Source organism: Lepus europaeus, chromosome 11 (assembly GCF_033115175.1).
Source record: "Lepus europaeus isolate LE1 chromosome 11, mLepTim1.pri, whole genome shotgun sequence".
NCBI lineage: Eukaryota > Metazoa > Chordata > Mammalia > Lagomorpha > Leporidae > Lepus > Lepus europaeus.
This window is the reverse complement of record NC_084837.1, coordinates 103,918,235-103,933,763: the sequence shown is the minus strand read 5'-3', so window position 1 is coordinate 103,933,763 and position 15,529 is coordinate 103,918,235. Positions and strand designations below refer to the sequence as shown.

At 45.9% G+C, this 15,529-nt stretch overlaps 1 protein-coding gene across 3 annotated transcripts in view; it reads right to left on the bottom strand.

Annotated features, from left to right (window-relative positions):
- FANCI (FA complementation group I) overlaps positions 1 to 15,529 on the bottom strand; it is a 96,097-nt gene extending 80,568 nt beyond the window's left edge. The window contains exons 1-3 of one of the 3 annotated variants that reach the window (XM_062206234.1): positions 15,439 to 15,474; positions 6,049 to 6,080; positions 5,634 to 5,736 (exon numbers count right to left, since the gene is read on the bottom strand). In XM_062206234.1, coding sequence (XP_062062218.1) covers positions 5,634 to 5,729 — 96 coding nt within the window. In that variant the 5' untranslated portion in view covers positions 5,730 to 5,736; positions 6,049 to 6,080; positions 15,439 to 15,474. Of the gene's footprint in view, positions 1 to 5,633; positions 5,737 to 6,048; positions 6,081 to 15,438 lie in introns of all 3 variants that reach the window. The other 2 variants (XM_062206236.1, XM_062206235.1) reach the window with 2 other exon arrangements.

Below are 15,529 nucleotides of genomic sequence, written 5' to 3'. Positions count from 1 at the left end.
CACCCACATGGGAGACCAGGAGAGGCACCTGGCTCCTGGCTTCGGATCAGCGAGATGCGCTGGCCTCAGCACGCCGGCCGCGGCAGCCATTGGAGGGTGAACCAATGGCAAAGGAAGACCTTTCTCTTTGTCTCTCTCTCTCTCACTGTCCACTCTGCCTGTCAAAAAAATAAAAATAAATTTATTTTTTATTTTTATTTATTTATTTTTTTATTTTTGACAGGCAGAGTGGACAGTGAGAGAGAGACAGAGAGAAAGGTCTTCCTTTTGCCGTTGGTTCACCCTCCAATGGCCGCTGCAGTAGCGCGCTGTGGCCGGCGCACCGTGCTGATCCGATGGCAGGAGCCAGGTGCTTCTCCTGATCTCCCATGGGGTGCAGGGCCCAAGCACTTGGGCCATCCTCCACTGCACTCTCTGGCCACAGCAGAGAGCTGGCCTGGAAGAGGGGCAACCAGGACAGGATCGGTGCCCCGACCGGGACTAGAACCTGGTGTGCCAGCGCCGCTAGGCGGAGGATTAGCCTAGTGAGCCGCCGCGCCGGCCAAAAATAAAATTTAAAAAAATGAAAGGCAGAGTTAGAGAAAGAGAGAAAGGGAGAGATAGAGATCTTCCATTCACTGGTTCACTCCCCAAATGGCTGTAACAGCTTGGGCTGGATTGGGCCAAAGCCAGAAGCCTGGAACTCTAACCAAGTCTCCCACATGGGTAGAAGGGGCCATTTTCTACTGCCTTCCCAGGTGCATTAGCAGGGAAGTGGATCGGAAGTGGAGCAGCCGGACACCAACGGGCACTCGTATGGAATACCGGTGTTGCAGACTATGCCTTAACCTGCTGTGCCACAACACTAGCTCCTTCAGTGTTATCTTTATCAGATTTAGGATATCAGTGCTGTATTTGTTTCACTGAAAAAATTTGAAGGTTTTCCTTCCTTATATATGCTTTGAAATAATTTACGTAACATTGGGAGTACCTATCTAATCTCCAAATTTGTTAGAAGTTGTCTGTGCAACTATCAGAGTCTGGTGTTTCTGTGTGAAATAGACTGCTGATAGCTTTCTCTTTTCCTTCCATGGAAATCTGTCTGGTTAAGCTTTCCATCTCAAATTGGTCAACTTTATTAAATGTATGAGTACCTAAGAAACTATTTCATCTAGGTTTTTTTTTTTTAAAAAAAAATATTTATATATTTGAAAGGCAAGAGTTCTAGGCAGGGAGAGGGAGAAAAACAGAGAAAGAGAGGGGGGAGTAGACAGAGAGAGAGGGGGAAGTAGATAGAGGTCTTCCATCCACTGGTTTACTCCCTAAATGGCCACAACAGCCAGGCCTGGCCAGGTCAAAGTCAGGAGCCAAGATCTTCATCTGGGTTTCCCACACGGTGCAGGGGCCCAAGCACTTGGGCCACCCTCCGCTGCTTTCCCAGGCACATTAGCAGGGAGCTGGACAGGAAATAGAGCAGCCAGGACTCAAATTGGCACCCACATGAGACGCTGGTGCTGCAGACAACAACTTAACCTGCTGTGCCACAGCACTGGTCCCCAGCCTCCAGGTTTTCAAATCTATCAGCATAGATACACACAAAGTAGTCCCTAAAGTTTTTGAGATTTTTCTCTGTAGTTATAGCTATTTTTCCCCTGTTATTTCTCATTTTGTACGACTTTACTCCACTGTCTTGATTAATGATTTATGTTTTCAAAAAACCAGGATTTTGGGGCTGGCACTGTGGCGTAGTGGGTAAAGCTGCCACATGCAGTGCCGGCATCCCATATGGGTGCCGGTTTGAGTCCTGGATGCTCCAATTCTAATCCAGCTCTCTGCTATGGCCTGGGAAAACAGTAGAAGATGGCCCAGGTCCTTGAGCCCCTGCACCCACGTGGGAGATCCAGAAGAGGCTCTTGGCTCCTGGCTTCAGATCGGCGCAGCTCCAGCCATTGTGGCCACCTGGGGGAGTGAACCAGCAGATGGAAGACCTCTCTCTCTCTCTCTGCCTCTGCCTCTCTGTAACTCTGATTTCAAATAAATAAATAAATCTTAAAAAAAAAATGAATTTGATTTTCCATTTCAAGAGTTGTTTAGGAGGCCAGCATTGTGAAGCAGTGGGTTAAGCTGCCGCTTGCAATGCTGACATCCTATATGAGCTCTGGTTCAAGTCCCGTCTCGTCTGTACTACTTCTGATCCAGCTCCCTGCTAATTATAACCTAAGACAGCAGAAGAAGGTCCAAGTACTTGGGACCCTGCCAACCCACATGGGAGACCAGATGGAAATCCAGAGTCCTGGCTTTAGCATGGCCCAGCCCTGCCATTGTGGCCATTTGGGGAGTAAACCAAGGGATGGAAGATCCATTCTTTTCTCTGTCTCTACCTCTCTTTAACTCTGACTTTAAAAAATAATCTTATTGTACATACCCTTGTTGACTGCAAGTAACTCAAACCATCGGATATGAAACCATGGATGAGGAAGGACTACTGTGTTACTCTGCTCTAGTGACAGAACACATCTGAAGTCCAATGTTCAGTTTGAGGTATAAAACTTTTAAGGGAAATGTTGACAAAATAAAGTGTTCAGGTGGACGGGTGTGTGGCACAGTGGTTAAGTTCCCATTTGGGATCCCCATATCTCACACTGGGAGTGCCTGGTTCAAGTCTTGGCCACTTTGCTTCCAATCCAGTTTCCACTAATGGGTATCTGGGAGGCACCAGATGACAGCTTAAGTACTTGGTTTCTACCATCCATGTTGACCTGGATTGAGTTCAGACTCCCAGCTTTGACCTGGCCCAACCCTGGCTATATGGGCATTGGGAAGAACCAGCAGATGGAAGATCTCTCTCCATCTGTCCCTCTGCCTTGCAAATAAAATGAAAATAAACTTAAACAAAAAAAGTGTTTGGGGCAGGGCTTTGGCACAGTAGTTAACATGCCTACATCCCCTATCAGGGTGCCTGGGTTTGTATCTTGGCTCCACTTCCAATTCCAGCTTTCTGATAATGCATACCATGAGAGGTAGAATAAGTGATAGCTCAAGTACTTGAGTCTGTGATTAGGTTACAGGCTCCTGGCTTCGGCCTTGCTCAGTCCCAGCTACTATGGGCATTTGGGGAGTGAAGCAATAGATGGATGATCTCTTTTTCTCGCTCTCTCTCCCTCTCTCTCTGCCTTTCAAATCCAAAGAAAAAACAAATGGGGCTGGTGTTAACAGCACAGCATAAGCCACAACTTGAGATGTCCACATCCCATACTGGAGTGCTGGGACTTGAGTCCCACCTCCATTTCCAATCTGGTTTCATGCTGGGAGGCAGCAGGCGATGGTTCAAGTAGTTGGGTCCTGGATGGAATTCCAGGTTCCAAGCTTTGGCCTGGCCCAGCCCTGGCCAATGTAGCCATTTGAAGAGTGAATAAGTGGGTGGAAGATCCTTCTGTCACTCTGCCTTTCAAAGAAATAAAACACACACACAGACACACACACACAAAATAAATAAATAAATAGAGTCCCTGCCACCCACATATAGCAGACTGTGATGGAGTTCTGGGCTACTGGCTTTGGACTGGCCCAACCCCTGCTGCTGCAAGCATTTTGGGAGAGAATCAGCAAATCTCTATCACTCTGCCTTTTAAACAGATGAAAAAAATGAAAGCAGACTTAAGAATCTTGTTTTTCAGTGTTCAGAAAACTGTTAACATGTTGATGAAGGGCAAAACCAGGATGAAGCTTTCTACATTTATTCAGTGCCTATTACAAGTTTTATATACATTCTTGGCCGGCGCCGCGGCTCACTAGGCTAATCCTCCGCCTTGCGGCGCAGGCACACCGGGTTTTAGTCCCGGTCGGGGCACCGATCCTGTCCCGGTTGCCCCTCTTCCAGCCCAGCTCTCTGCTGTGGCCAGGGAGTGCAGTGGAGGATGGCTCAAGTGCTTGGGCCCTGCACCCCACAGGAGACCAGGAGAAACACCTGGCTCCCGCCATCGGATCAGCGCGGTGCGCCGGCCGCAGCGCGCCTACCGCGGCGGCCATTGGAGGGTGAACCAACGGCAAAAGGAAGACCTTTCTCTCTGTCTCTCTCTCTCTCACTGTCCACTCTGCCTATCAAAAAAAAAAAAAAAAATTAAAAAAAAAAAAAAAACAAGTTTTATATACATTCTCTCATTTCATCCTCACAAAAACCAAGACAGGGATTCTTTTTATGACGTGTATAATCAGAGAAATGATGTAATTACTGGTGTTAAAAATTGTGTTTTTAAATTAAATGTAACACTAAAGCAGCTCCAAATTCCCACTGGGAGCAGTAAAATATAAATTCTAAATAAACAATTTAAATGCTGCTTTTTAAAGCAAATCTTGACTACAAAATGATTCAAGTTGCTTCTCATACAATGGGTTGTCAAAAAACTGCTGCAGAGGCTGGCACCGCAGCTCACTTGGCTAATCCTCCGCCTGTGGCGCCGGCACCCTGGGTTCTAGTCCTGGTTGGGGCACCAGATTCTGTGCCGGTTGCCCCTCTTCCAGTCCAGCTCTCTGCTGTGGCCCGGGAAGGCAGTGGAGGATGGCCCAAGTGCTTGGGCCCTGCACCCACATGGGAGACCAGGAGAAGCACCTGGCTCCTGGTTTCGGATCGGCGCAGCGTGCCGGCCGCAGCAACCACTTGGGGGGTGAACCAACGGAAAAGGAAGACCTTTCTCTCTGTCTCTCTCTAACTGCCTGTCAAAAAAAATAAATAAATATATAAATAAAAATTTTAAAAAAACCTGCTGCAGGGTCTGGTCTTGTGGAATAGCAGGTTAACTGAGACTCCAACCAGCAGCTCAGGTAAGTGACAGCTTAACTCACTGTGTTCTAGGCCAGCCTCCTGATTTTTTTTTTCTTTGAAATTTTCCAGGATTGCACCTTTTTTTTTTTTTTTTAATACTTCTTTATTTATTTGAAAGTAAGAGTTACTGAGCGAGAAGGAGGGACAGAAAGATCTTCCAACTACTGGCTCACTCCCTAGATGACTTTAATGGTCAGCACTGGGCCAGGCCAAAGCCAGGAGCTTCATCCAGGTCTTCCACATGGGTGGCAGGAGCCCACACACTTGGGCCATCTTCCACCGCATTTTCCAGGCTATTAGCAGGGAGTTGGTTTGGAAGTGGAACAGCTGTGACACAAACCAGGGCCTGTATGGGATGCTGGTGTTGCAGGCGGTGGCTTTACCCACAGTGCCGGCCCAAAATGGCCCACTTTATAATCATATACTAAGTGAGAAGATAAGTACTGGTTTTCTCTTATTAAACATTAACATGTTTTTCTGCTTATGAATGTAAGGAAAAATATAAATAAGCATCAATAAGTAAAATTAATGTCTCATATCAATAACTATAGTCTGGATATTCAAATAAAATTGTTTTAAGGATCATAAAAGTATATTAATTTGTTCACATGTAAACAGAAGTATTCTATTTTTAGGCTATTTCAGATTTAAATTTGGTCACATATGCCCTTAAGTTATCCAGGCTCCGGATCGGCATAGCTCCGGCCATTGTGGCCATCTGGAGAGTGAACCAGGGGATGGAGGACCTCTTTCTCTGCCTCTGCCTCTCTGTAACTCTTCCTTTCAAATAAATAATCTTTAAAATAATAATAACATGTTTCCTAATACTCACATCATCTTCCTTTAGAGTTTGAAGAAATTCCTGCAGTTTGTCAGCTGTTCTTTCTGCTGCGAGAGATAAAATTTTCTGTTCCATTTTTGCTCTCATCAAGGTACTGTAAGGGAAAAATGTCAGAGGTACATGAAGCTTTCAGAAGTAAATAGCTTGATTTTTATCCCCTTCCTTACTTATTAACTGAATATGTCATACCTAATTTAGACAACACATAAAAAAGATTAAGGGTACTAACTAGTATGAGTGGATGCCTCTTATCCTAACTAAAAATAATCTTCTGGAACTCCCTATTAGGATTCTACATTCTAATCAAGGGACTTTATGACTTTTGTAAACATTTTAATCATCTACTCAGCATACTCCCTAAAAGAAAATGATCAAATATTTAACAGTACACTTGGTCCTCCATTACCTGTAGATTCTGTATCCAGGGATTCAACCAACCTAGGAAGGAAAATATATGAAGAAAAAATTGTATCTGTACTGAATATGTATACTTTCCCTTATTTTCTAAGTAATACAGTATAACATTATATTAGGGTAATGAGTATTGTAAGTAATCTGGAGACAACTTAATACAAGAGGATGTGCTTGAGTTACATGCAAATACTTTAACTTTTTACATACAGGACTGATTTAGGTATTCACGGATCATAGAACCAATCCCCTAGGGACAGCGAGGGCTGACTATATATCAAGAGTACAAGAATAGGCCGGCGCCGTGGCTGAACAGGCTAATCCTCCACCTTGCGGCGCCGGCACACCGGGTTCTAGTCCCGGTCGGGGCACCGATCCTGTCCCGGTTGCCCCTCTTCCAGGCCAGCTCTCTGCTGTGGCCAGGGAGTGCAGTGGAGGATGGCCCAAGTGTTTGGGCTCTGCACCCCATGGGAGACCAGGATAAGCACCTGGTTCCTGCCATCGGAACAACGCGGTGCGCCGGCCGCAGCGCGCTACTGCGGCGGCCATTGGAGGGTGAACCAACGGCAAAGGAAGACCTTTCTCTCTGTCTCTCTCTCTCTCACTGTCCACTCTGCCTGTCAAAAATAAAAATAAAAAATAAAAATAAAAAATAAAAAAAAAAATAAAAAAAAAAAAGAGTACAAGAATAGTTCGAAAAGCTTGTGAATGCGGCCCACACCTACGGCACCAGCATCCCATATAGGCACCAGTTTGTGTCCTAGCTGCTCCTCTTCCAATCCAGCTCTTTGCTATGGCCTGCGAAGGCAGTAGAAGACCACCCAAATGCTTAGGCCCCTGCAGCCATATAGGAGACCTGGGAAATCTCCTGGCTTTGGATTAGTCCCGCTCTGGCCATTGTGGCCATTTAGGGAGTGAACCAGTAGATGGAAGACCTTTCTTTTTCTTTCTCTTTCTCTCTCCCCCTCTGTCTGTAACTCTCTCAAATAAATAAAAATAAAATCTTTTTTAAAAAAAGTTTTTAAAAAATGGAATTTAAAAATCATAAAATGGAGCTGGTGTGGCATAGCAGGTTAAGCTGCCACCCATGATGCCAGCATCTGATATGGGGGCCAGTTTAAGTTCCAGCTGCTCCACTTTTTTTTTTTTTTTAATTTGACAGGTAGAGTTATACAGTGAGAGAGACAGAGAGAAAGGTCTTCCTTTTCCGTTGATTCACCCCCAAAATGGCTGCTATGACCAGCGCTGCGCCGATCCGAAGCCAGGAGTCAGTTGTCTCCCATGTGGGTGCAGGGGCCCAAGCTCTCGGGCCATGTTCCACTGCCTTCCCGGGCCACAGCAGAGAGCTAGACTGGAAGAGGAGCAACAAGGACTAGGTGCCCATATGGGATGCTGGTGCTGCAGGCGGAGGATTAACCAAGTGAGCCACGGCGCCAGCCCCTCCACTTCCAATCTAGCTCCCTGCTAATATGCTTGGAGAGACCCAGAGGAAGCTCCTGGCTCCTAGCTTCAGACTGGCCCAGCTCCAGCTGTTAACAGCCACTTGGAAGCAGCAGAAGATGGCCAAGTGTTTGGGCCCCTGAACCCACATGGGAGACCAGGATGAAGATCCTGGTTTCTGGTTTCAGCTTGTCCAAGCCCTGGCCATTCTGGCCATTTGGGCAGTGAACCAGCAGATGAAGATCTCTCTTTGAATCCCCACCCTCTCTCTCTACAACTCTTTCAAAACGAATAAATAAATCTTTTAAAAAAAGGCACTGCTTTTAAAAAATAATAAATCAATGGCACCATAAATGCTAAATGTCACTTAAATAGTATAAAAACAAGTGAAGGGGCAGGCAGTTAGCCTAGCAGTTAAGACATCAATTAAGATGCTCGCATACTTTATCAGTGTACCTGGGTTCAATTCCTAGCTCTGTCTCCTATCACCAACTTCCTGCTAACATAGTCCCTGGTAGGCAGCAGTAATGGCTCAAGTAATTGGGCGCCTGCTACCCATATGGGAGACCTGGACTGAGTTCCTTGCTTCAAGCTGGCCCAGCACCTGCTACTGCAGACACTTGGGGAGTGAATATGTAGATGGGTACTCACTGTCCCTGTCTACCTGTCAGTCTCTGTCTCTCTCTCAAAGTGCAAACAACTGACACATTAACAAGGCTAAAGATATAATTATGTGCTAAAACATCAAGAAAGCTTCCTATAGAAGACAAGTTAAACTGGAACTTAGAAAACTTAGTTAGTTAAGACAACCAAATGGTAACTATTATACATTACTTGAAAGGAGGGTGGTCATGAACAAAGGTGTTTATATAAGGACTGAAAAATTTATTTGGAGAAAATGAGTAAGTGGCTGAAGTAGAATTCAGATAGGAGAGTAGTGAAAAGAAAGGCTGGAATAAGTTGAGAATAAACTGTGCAAGACCCTAAATGCCAGGTTAAGGAACTTAAAGAGTTTATTCTGTGAATAATTAAGAACCACCACAATTTTTTTGAACAAAAGAGGATCTGACAAGACTGAAACAGTTTCAAGAAAGTGAACTCAGCTTCACCATGCTGATTAAAGGGAGAGGAGTAAGAACAGAGTGGAGGCTAAAAGACCACTTGGGGGCTATTTTGATGGTAGTGAAAAGGCTCACTGTAGGTTGTTATTGTGGCACTGTGGGTTAAACCATCACTTGTGATACCAGCATCCTATATCAGAGTGCCCGTTCAAGGCCAAATGCTCTGCTTCAGATCCAGCTCCCTGCTGATCTATCTGGAAAAAGCAGCGCCAAATGGCCCAAGTATTTGGATCCCTGCCACATATGTGGGAGCTCTGAATGGAGTTCCAGGCTTCTGGTTTTGGCCTGGCCCAGCCCCAGTCACTGAGGCCATTTGGGGAGTGAAGCAGCACATGGAAGATCTCAAATAAATAAAGCTCTTTTAAAAAGGCTCATAGTGGGGCAGGCTCTGTGGTACAGCAGGTCAAACTGCTATCTGCAGTGCTGGTGTCCCATATGGATGCCAGTTTGAGTCCCAGCTGCTTCACTTCTGATCCAGCTCCCCGCTAATGCACCTGGGAAAGCAGCAAATGGCCCAAGTCCTTGAGCCCCTGCACCCACGTGGAAGACCCGAAAGAACCTCCTGGCTCCTGACTTCAGCCTTGTCCAGCCCCGGCAGTTGTAGACATTTTGGGGAATGAACCAGTGAATGGAAGATCTCTTTCTCTCTCTGTAACTCTGCCTTTCAAATAAATAAAATCTTTTTTTTTTTTTTAAAGGCTCATAGTAGGGTGGTGACTCTGGAGAACAGAAAGGGATGAGGTGAGGACACATCAGGCAGACAGGATTTAGTAAGTAGCTATGGAAGTGGAAGGGGAAAATCTCTGGGTGAAAGAGTATCTACTCCTCTTAACTCCTCTTCATCTTCTTCCTTAAATGGTACCATCATCCACTCAGCTGCTCAAAAACCAGAAATCTCAGGCAGGTACTGTGGTGCAGGGGGTTAAGCCACTACTTGGGACAACAACATCCCATATCTGAGTATTTGGAATGGAGTTCCACATCCACTTCTGATCCAGCTTCCTGCTAATGTAGGAGATCACAGCCCAAGTCCTTGGGTTCCTGCCACTTACATGGGAGACCAGACAGAATTCCTGGCTCTTGGCTTTGGACCAGTCCAGCCCCAGCTCTTGCATGCATTTGCGGAGTGAACCAGCAGATTGAAGACCTCTCTGTCAGTCTGCCTTTTAAATAAAATCTGGGCAACATTGTTGACAACATACCTTACCCACTACTGAGATCTGGCAATGTTACTTCCTAAACATCTCTCAAATCTATTTACTTCTCTCCATCTCCACTGCTAAGTAACTCCAAAGTTATCATCATCTTTTACCTGACTACCAGTTTCCTAACTTGTCCCCCTCTACACAACTAAAGTGATGTTTCCGAAACACAAATCAGATTTTATGATTTATCCTCCTCCCACCCCATCCTCATCATAAAAGCTCTTCAGTAGCTTTACAATGTTTTCATATCAGCCCCAAATGCTGATTTAAAAAAAAAAGTTTTAGGTTCCAGCCCATGCCTAACTCCCTTCATCACTCTACTCTAGCCACACTGCACTGCTTTCAGTTCTTTAAATCCCCAATTTCCTCTTGCCACAATCCCTTACACATGATTTCTTTCTGGAACTTAAACACTCCTCCTTGCACTCCCTGCCCTCTAATCCTTTATTTGTTAATTCCTACAAATCCTTCAGATCTCAGCTCATTCCACACTTCCTCAGAAGCTCAGTCTAGGTTAAATGCTCCCTGATTATATCTTCTTAAGGCAACAGTAAACTTTCTCACATACAGTCACTAACACTTTATGTGTACATGTAAAAACAGAATTAAAAGACAAGTTTGTTTCAGTGCAAGCAATTTTTGAAATTCACACATAGTGTTTTCCCAGTATTCATTTTCCATGTTTTTTTTTAATATAAAGATCAAGAGATCAATTGAACAAGATGATATCACAATGGCAAACGCACCCATTTTTTGCCTGTTTATTGAGAGACAACCAGAGTGAGAGCACCTACTTACTGGTTCATTTTCTAAACGCCTACAGTCAGGGGTGGGGTACAAAGAGACTGGAATTCATTAACACAAAGCTGAAATCAGGAGATGGAGCCAGGTATTCAACTCTGGCACACAGTCGCTGTCCTAACTGGTGGTTCGGCGGCTAGTTAGGCCAAACACCCACCCCGGAACACCCAGTTTTATAAAGCAAACATTATTAGGTCTAAAGGGAATGATAGGCTCCATTATAACAATAGCTGAGGACTTTAAGATCCCACTTTCTTCAATGGATAGATCATCCAGGCAAAAAAATCAACAAAGAAATATCACAGGTAAACCGTGGAACAAACAGACCTAACCTAACACATTTATGGAAAATCTCATCCAACAGCTGCAAAGTATACACTGTTCTCATCAGTACATGGAATTTTCCTTGGATAGACCATATGTTAAGTCACAAATCAAGTCTTAAATTTATTGTGTATCTTCTCTGACCACATGGAATAAAACTAGAAATCAGTAACAGAAGAAACTTTAAAAATTGTCTGATTACATAGAAACTGGGACCTGTGTTGTGGCACAGTGGGGTAAGCCTCCACTTGTGATGTGAGCATCCCATACCACAGTGCCAGTTCTGATCCAGCTCCCTGCCAATTTGCTTGGGAAAGCAACATAAGGACCAAGTACTTGGGTCCCTCAACCATTTGGAAGACCTACATGGAGTACCTGGCTCCTGCACCATGCCATTACAGCCATTTGGGGAATGAACCTATACAACATGCTACTGAATGATGGATGGGACGGTGAAGAAATCAAAAGATTAACTAAAAAATTTCCTAAAAACAAATGAAAATGGAAATACAATTTTCTAAAATTTATGGAGCACAGCAAAATCAGTACAAGGAGGGACGTTTATAGCAATAAGCACAAACAACAAAAAATTAAAAAATTTAAAATAATCTAGCAAAACATGAACAAACCAAATAACAAAGATCAGAGCAGACACAAAAGAAAATAGAGACTTAAAAAGAAAAAAAATGGGGGCCAGCTGGCACTGTGGTGTAGTAGGCTAAGCCTCTGCCTGTGGCACTGGTTCAAGACCCAGCTCCTCTACTTCTGATCCAGCTCCTTGCTAATGCCCTGGGAAAGCAGCAGAAGACGGCCCAAGTGCTTGGGTTCCTGCACCCACATGGGAGATCCTGAAGAAGCTTTTTGGCTCCTGGCTTTGGGATTGACCCAGCTCTGGCCATCACAACCATTTGGGGAATGAATCAGCAGATGGAAGACCCTCTCTCTGTAACTCTGCCTCTCAAATAAATAAATCTTTAAAGAAAAAAAGAAAGAAAAAAAAAAATGGGGGACAGCATTGTGGCATAGCAGTTAAGCTGCCAGGCAACCAAGTATCCCATATGGGCTGGTTCATGTCCTGGCTGTTCTACTTCCAATTCAGCTCCCAGGTGGAAAGCAGCAGAAGACGGCTCAAGGGCTTGGACCTCTGCACCCACACAGGAGACCCAGAAGCTCCTGGCTTAGGCATGGCCTAACCCCCAGCTACTGCAGCCATCTGGGGAGTGAACCACCAGGTAGAAGATCTCTCTGTAACTCTACCAATAAAAATAAATAAATTTTTTTTAAAAAGAAAATCAATGAAATGAAGAGTTGGCTTGTTGAAAACAAACAACTGACAAGCCTTTAGCTAGACTAACAAAGAACAAGACTCAAAATCAGAGATTAAAAAGGAGACAATACAACAGATACCACAGAAATACAAAGGATCACTAGATATCATGAACAGCTACATGTCATCAGGTTGGAAAATGTCTAGAAGAAATAGATAAATTTCAGAACACAAATAACCTACCAGAAGTGAACCATACATACAGAAAACTTCAACAGACTAAAAATGAATAAGGAGATTCAGTAATAAAGTCTCCCAACAAAGAAAAGCCCAGGACTAGATGGTTTCACTGCTGACTTCTAGTGAATCTTTCTTTGTTTTTAAAAAAGATTTATTTATTCATCTGAAAGGCAGAGTTACAGAGAAAGATACAGAGAGAGACAGAGACAGAGGTCTTCCATCCACTGGTTCATTTCCCAAATGGCCACAACAGATCAGGCTGGGCAGGCTGAAGCCAGACAGGAATTTCTTTCCTTTTTTTTTTTTTTTTTCTTTTTAAGATTTATTTTTGGCCGGCGCCGCGGCTCAATAGGCTAATCCTCCGCCTAGCGGCGCCGGCACACCGGGTTCTAGTCCCGGTCGGGGCACCGATCCTGTCCCGGTTGCCCCTCTTCCAGGCCAGCGCTCTGCTGTGGCCAGGGAGTGCAGTGGAGGATGGCCCAGGTCCTTGGGCCCTGCACCCCATGGGAGACCAGGAGAAGCACCTGGCTCCTGCCATCGGATCAGCGCGGTGCGCCGGCCGCAGCGCGCTACCACGGCGGCCATTGGAGGGTGAACCAACGGCAAAAGGAAGACCTTTCTCTCTGTCTCTCTCTCTCTCACTGTCCACTCTGCCTGTCAAAAATAAAAAAAAATTAAAATTAAAAAAAATTAAAAAAAAAGATTTATTTTTATTTATTTGAAAAACAGAGTTACAGAGAGAGGTAGAAACAGAGAGAGAGAGATCTTCCAACTACTGGTTCACACCGCAGATGACCACAATGGCTGGAGCTGCACCAATCTGAAGCCAGGAGTCACAAGCTTCTTTCGGGTCTCCCACGCAGGTACAGGGGCCCAAGGACTTGGGCCATCTTCTACTGCTTTCCCAGGCCATAGCAGAGAGCTGGATCAGAGGAGGAGCATCCAGGACTAGAACTGGTGCCCTATGGGATGCCGGCGCTTCAGGCCAGGGCTTTAACCTGCTGTGCCACAGCACTGGCCCCCAGGAATTTCATCTATGTCTCCCACATATCTGCGCCATTTCTGCTGCATTTCTACTGCATTAGCAGAGAACTGGATTGGAAGTGGAGCAGCTGGGCCTCAAACTGGTGCTCATATGGGATGCTAACACTGCATATGATGGTTTAACCCACTGTGCCACAATGCTGGCCCCTTTACCAGAATTTTAAACAGTATCAATTCTCAAACTATCCAAAAAAACTGAAAGGAAGGGGACTCTTCCAAACTCAATCTATGAGGCCAGCATAACTCTATATCAAGATCAGACAAGCACACAACAACAAAAAAACTATACACCCTTGTCCCCAATAAACACAGATGCAAAATAACATACAACAAAAGGAACCCAATGACACATCAAAAAGATCATTCACCATGATCAAGTGAGATTTATCCCAGGAGTGCAATGTCATCAACTTCTGAAAACTATTATTTATTTATTTATTTGACAGAGTTACAGAGAGCTATGGAGAGACAGAAAGCAAAAGGAAATCTTCCACCCACTGGTTCACTCCTCCAAATGGCTGCAATGGCCAGGACAAAGCCAGGAGTCAGAATCTTCATCTGGGTCTTCGACATGGGTGGGAGGACCCAGGCACTTGGGCCATCTTCTGCTACTTTCTCAGGCGCATGAGCAGGGAGCTGGATCAGAAGTGGAGCAGCCGGGACTTGAATTGGCACTCACATAGAATGCTGAACCTGTCATACCACAACGCCGGCCCTCAACTTTTTAAAAATGTTTATTTTCTACTAGAAAGGCAGACGGAGACAGATTTTTCATTCGCTGGTCCATTCTCTAAACGCCCACAACAGCCAGGGCTGGGCCCTGGGACTCCATCCAGTCTCCCACCGCTGGTGGCAAGCACCCTAGCATTTGGGTCTTCCAGTGCTTTCTCAGGCCCATTAGCAGGAAGCTGGGTAGAAACAGAGTAGCCAGGCTGGCCTTAACTCGCTGTGCCACAATGCCTGATGTCACCACTTTTTAATACTACGTTTGTAATCGTAAGGTGAATGACTATGACTAGTTTTGCTGATCAGTTTTATCTCCTAGCACAGTATCCAGCTCATGCCAGTACCTAACAAGTATCTGTTAAACAAATCACTGAACCTCTTTACAACGGGCAAGATACTGTACACAGCACACTGTGAGCCTCACAATAATCCTGTGAGGTGGCTGTCAGATGAACAACTTTCGGGATTCGGAGACTAAGGAACCTCCCCCAGGTTCACAGGCTAAGTTGCAGGCAGAACTGAAACCCAGGTCTGTCCAGATCCGGAGCCCACGATTGCACGCCTTCCTTTCCCAGGGTAAGAGAGGATGCAAACAGGGCACACCGACAGAAGAGACGTGGGCCGGAAGGGAACATTCCAAAGGGTGCCGTCGGAACGACGGAAAACCGTCCGAAGCCCAGAGGTACCCCGCAGCTGGCTGTGACGTCCCCAGGAGCACAGACGAGCTCCAGAAAGCGCCAAAAACACGTATTTCAAAAAGCCAGTGGAAAACTGAACTGAAAGCGAAGTCTATTTTGGTGCAAAAGTACCAAGCGAAGGCGTGAGGGCCCTGACGCGAAACGCCGTGCTCTGCCCCCCTCTCCGCGCTCTGCACAGAGCAAGCCGTGCACACCAACACACACGGTCTACTCGTACCAAGCAGCTGCCAAGGGCCCTGCGACCGAGCTACGCACGCGAAGCCAGGCTAGGAGAGCGTTCTCGGAGGGAGACGCCGAGTCTCGACCGGGTGGGGGAAGAACTTCTCAGCAGGGGCTCAGTCCGCGGCGCGCCCCGGGGCGAGGAACTACGACAGCCGAGGCTCGCGCAGGGCCGCCCGGCCACACGAAGGGCCACGGTGCCCCGACAGAACGGGGGCCCTCTAGTCCACACAGGCCCGCTGCCTCCCAGAAGCCCAAGCCCACCGCCCGAGGAAAACCGGAGCCCCGCCGCCCAGTTACCTCCGCCTCGCCGCGCCACAGATTTCCGAAAAGCCCGCTAAACCTAATGACGCCGTACTTCCGTCACCCGGAGCAACAGGTCCCGCCCCCA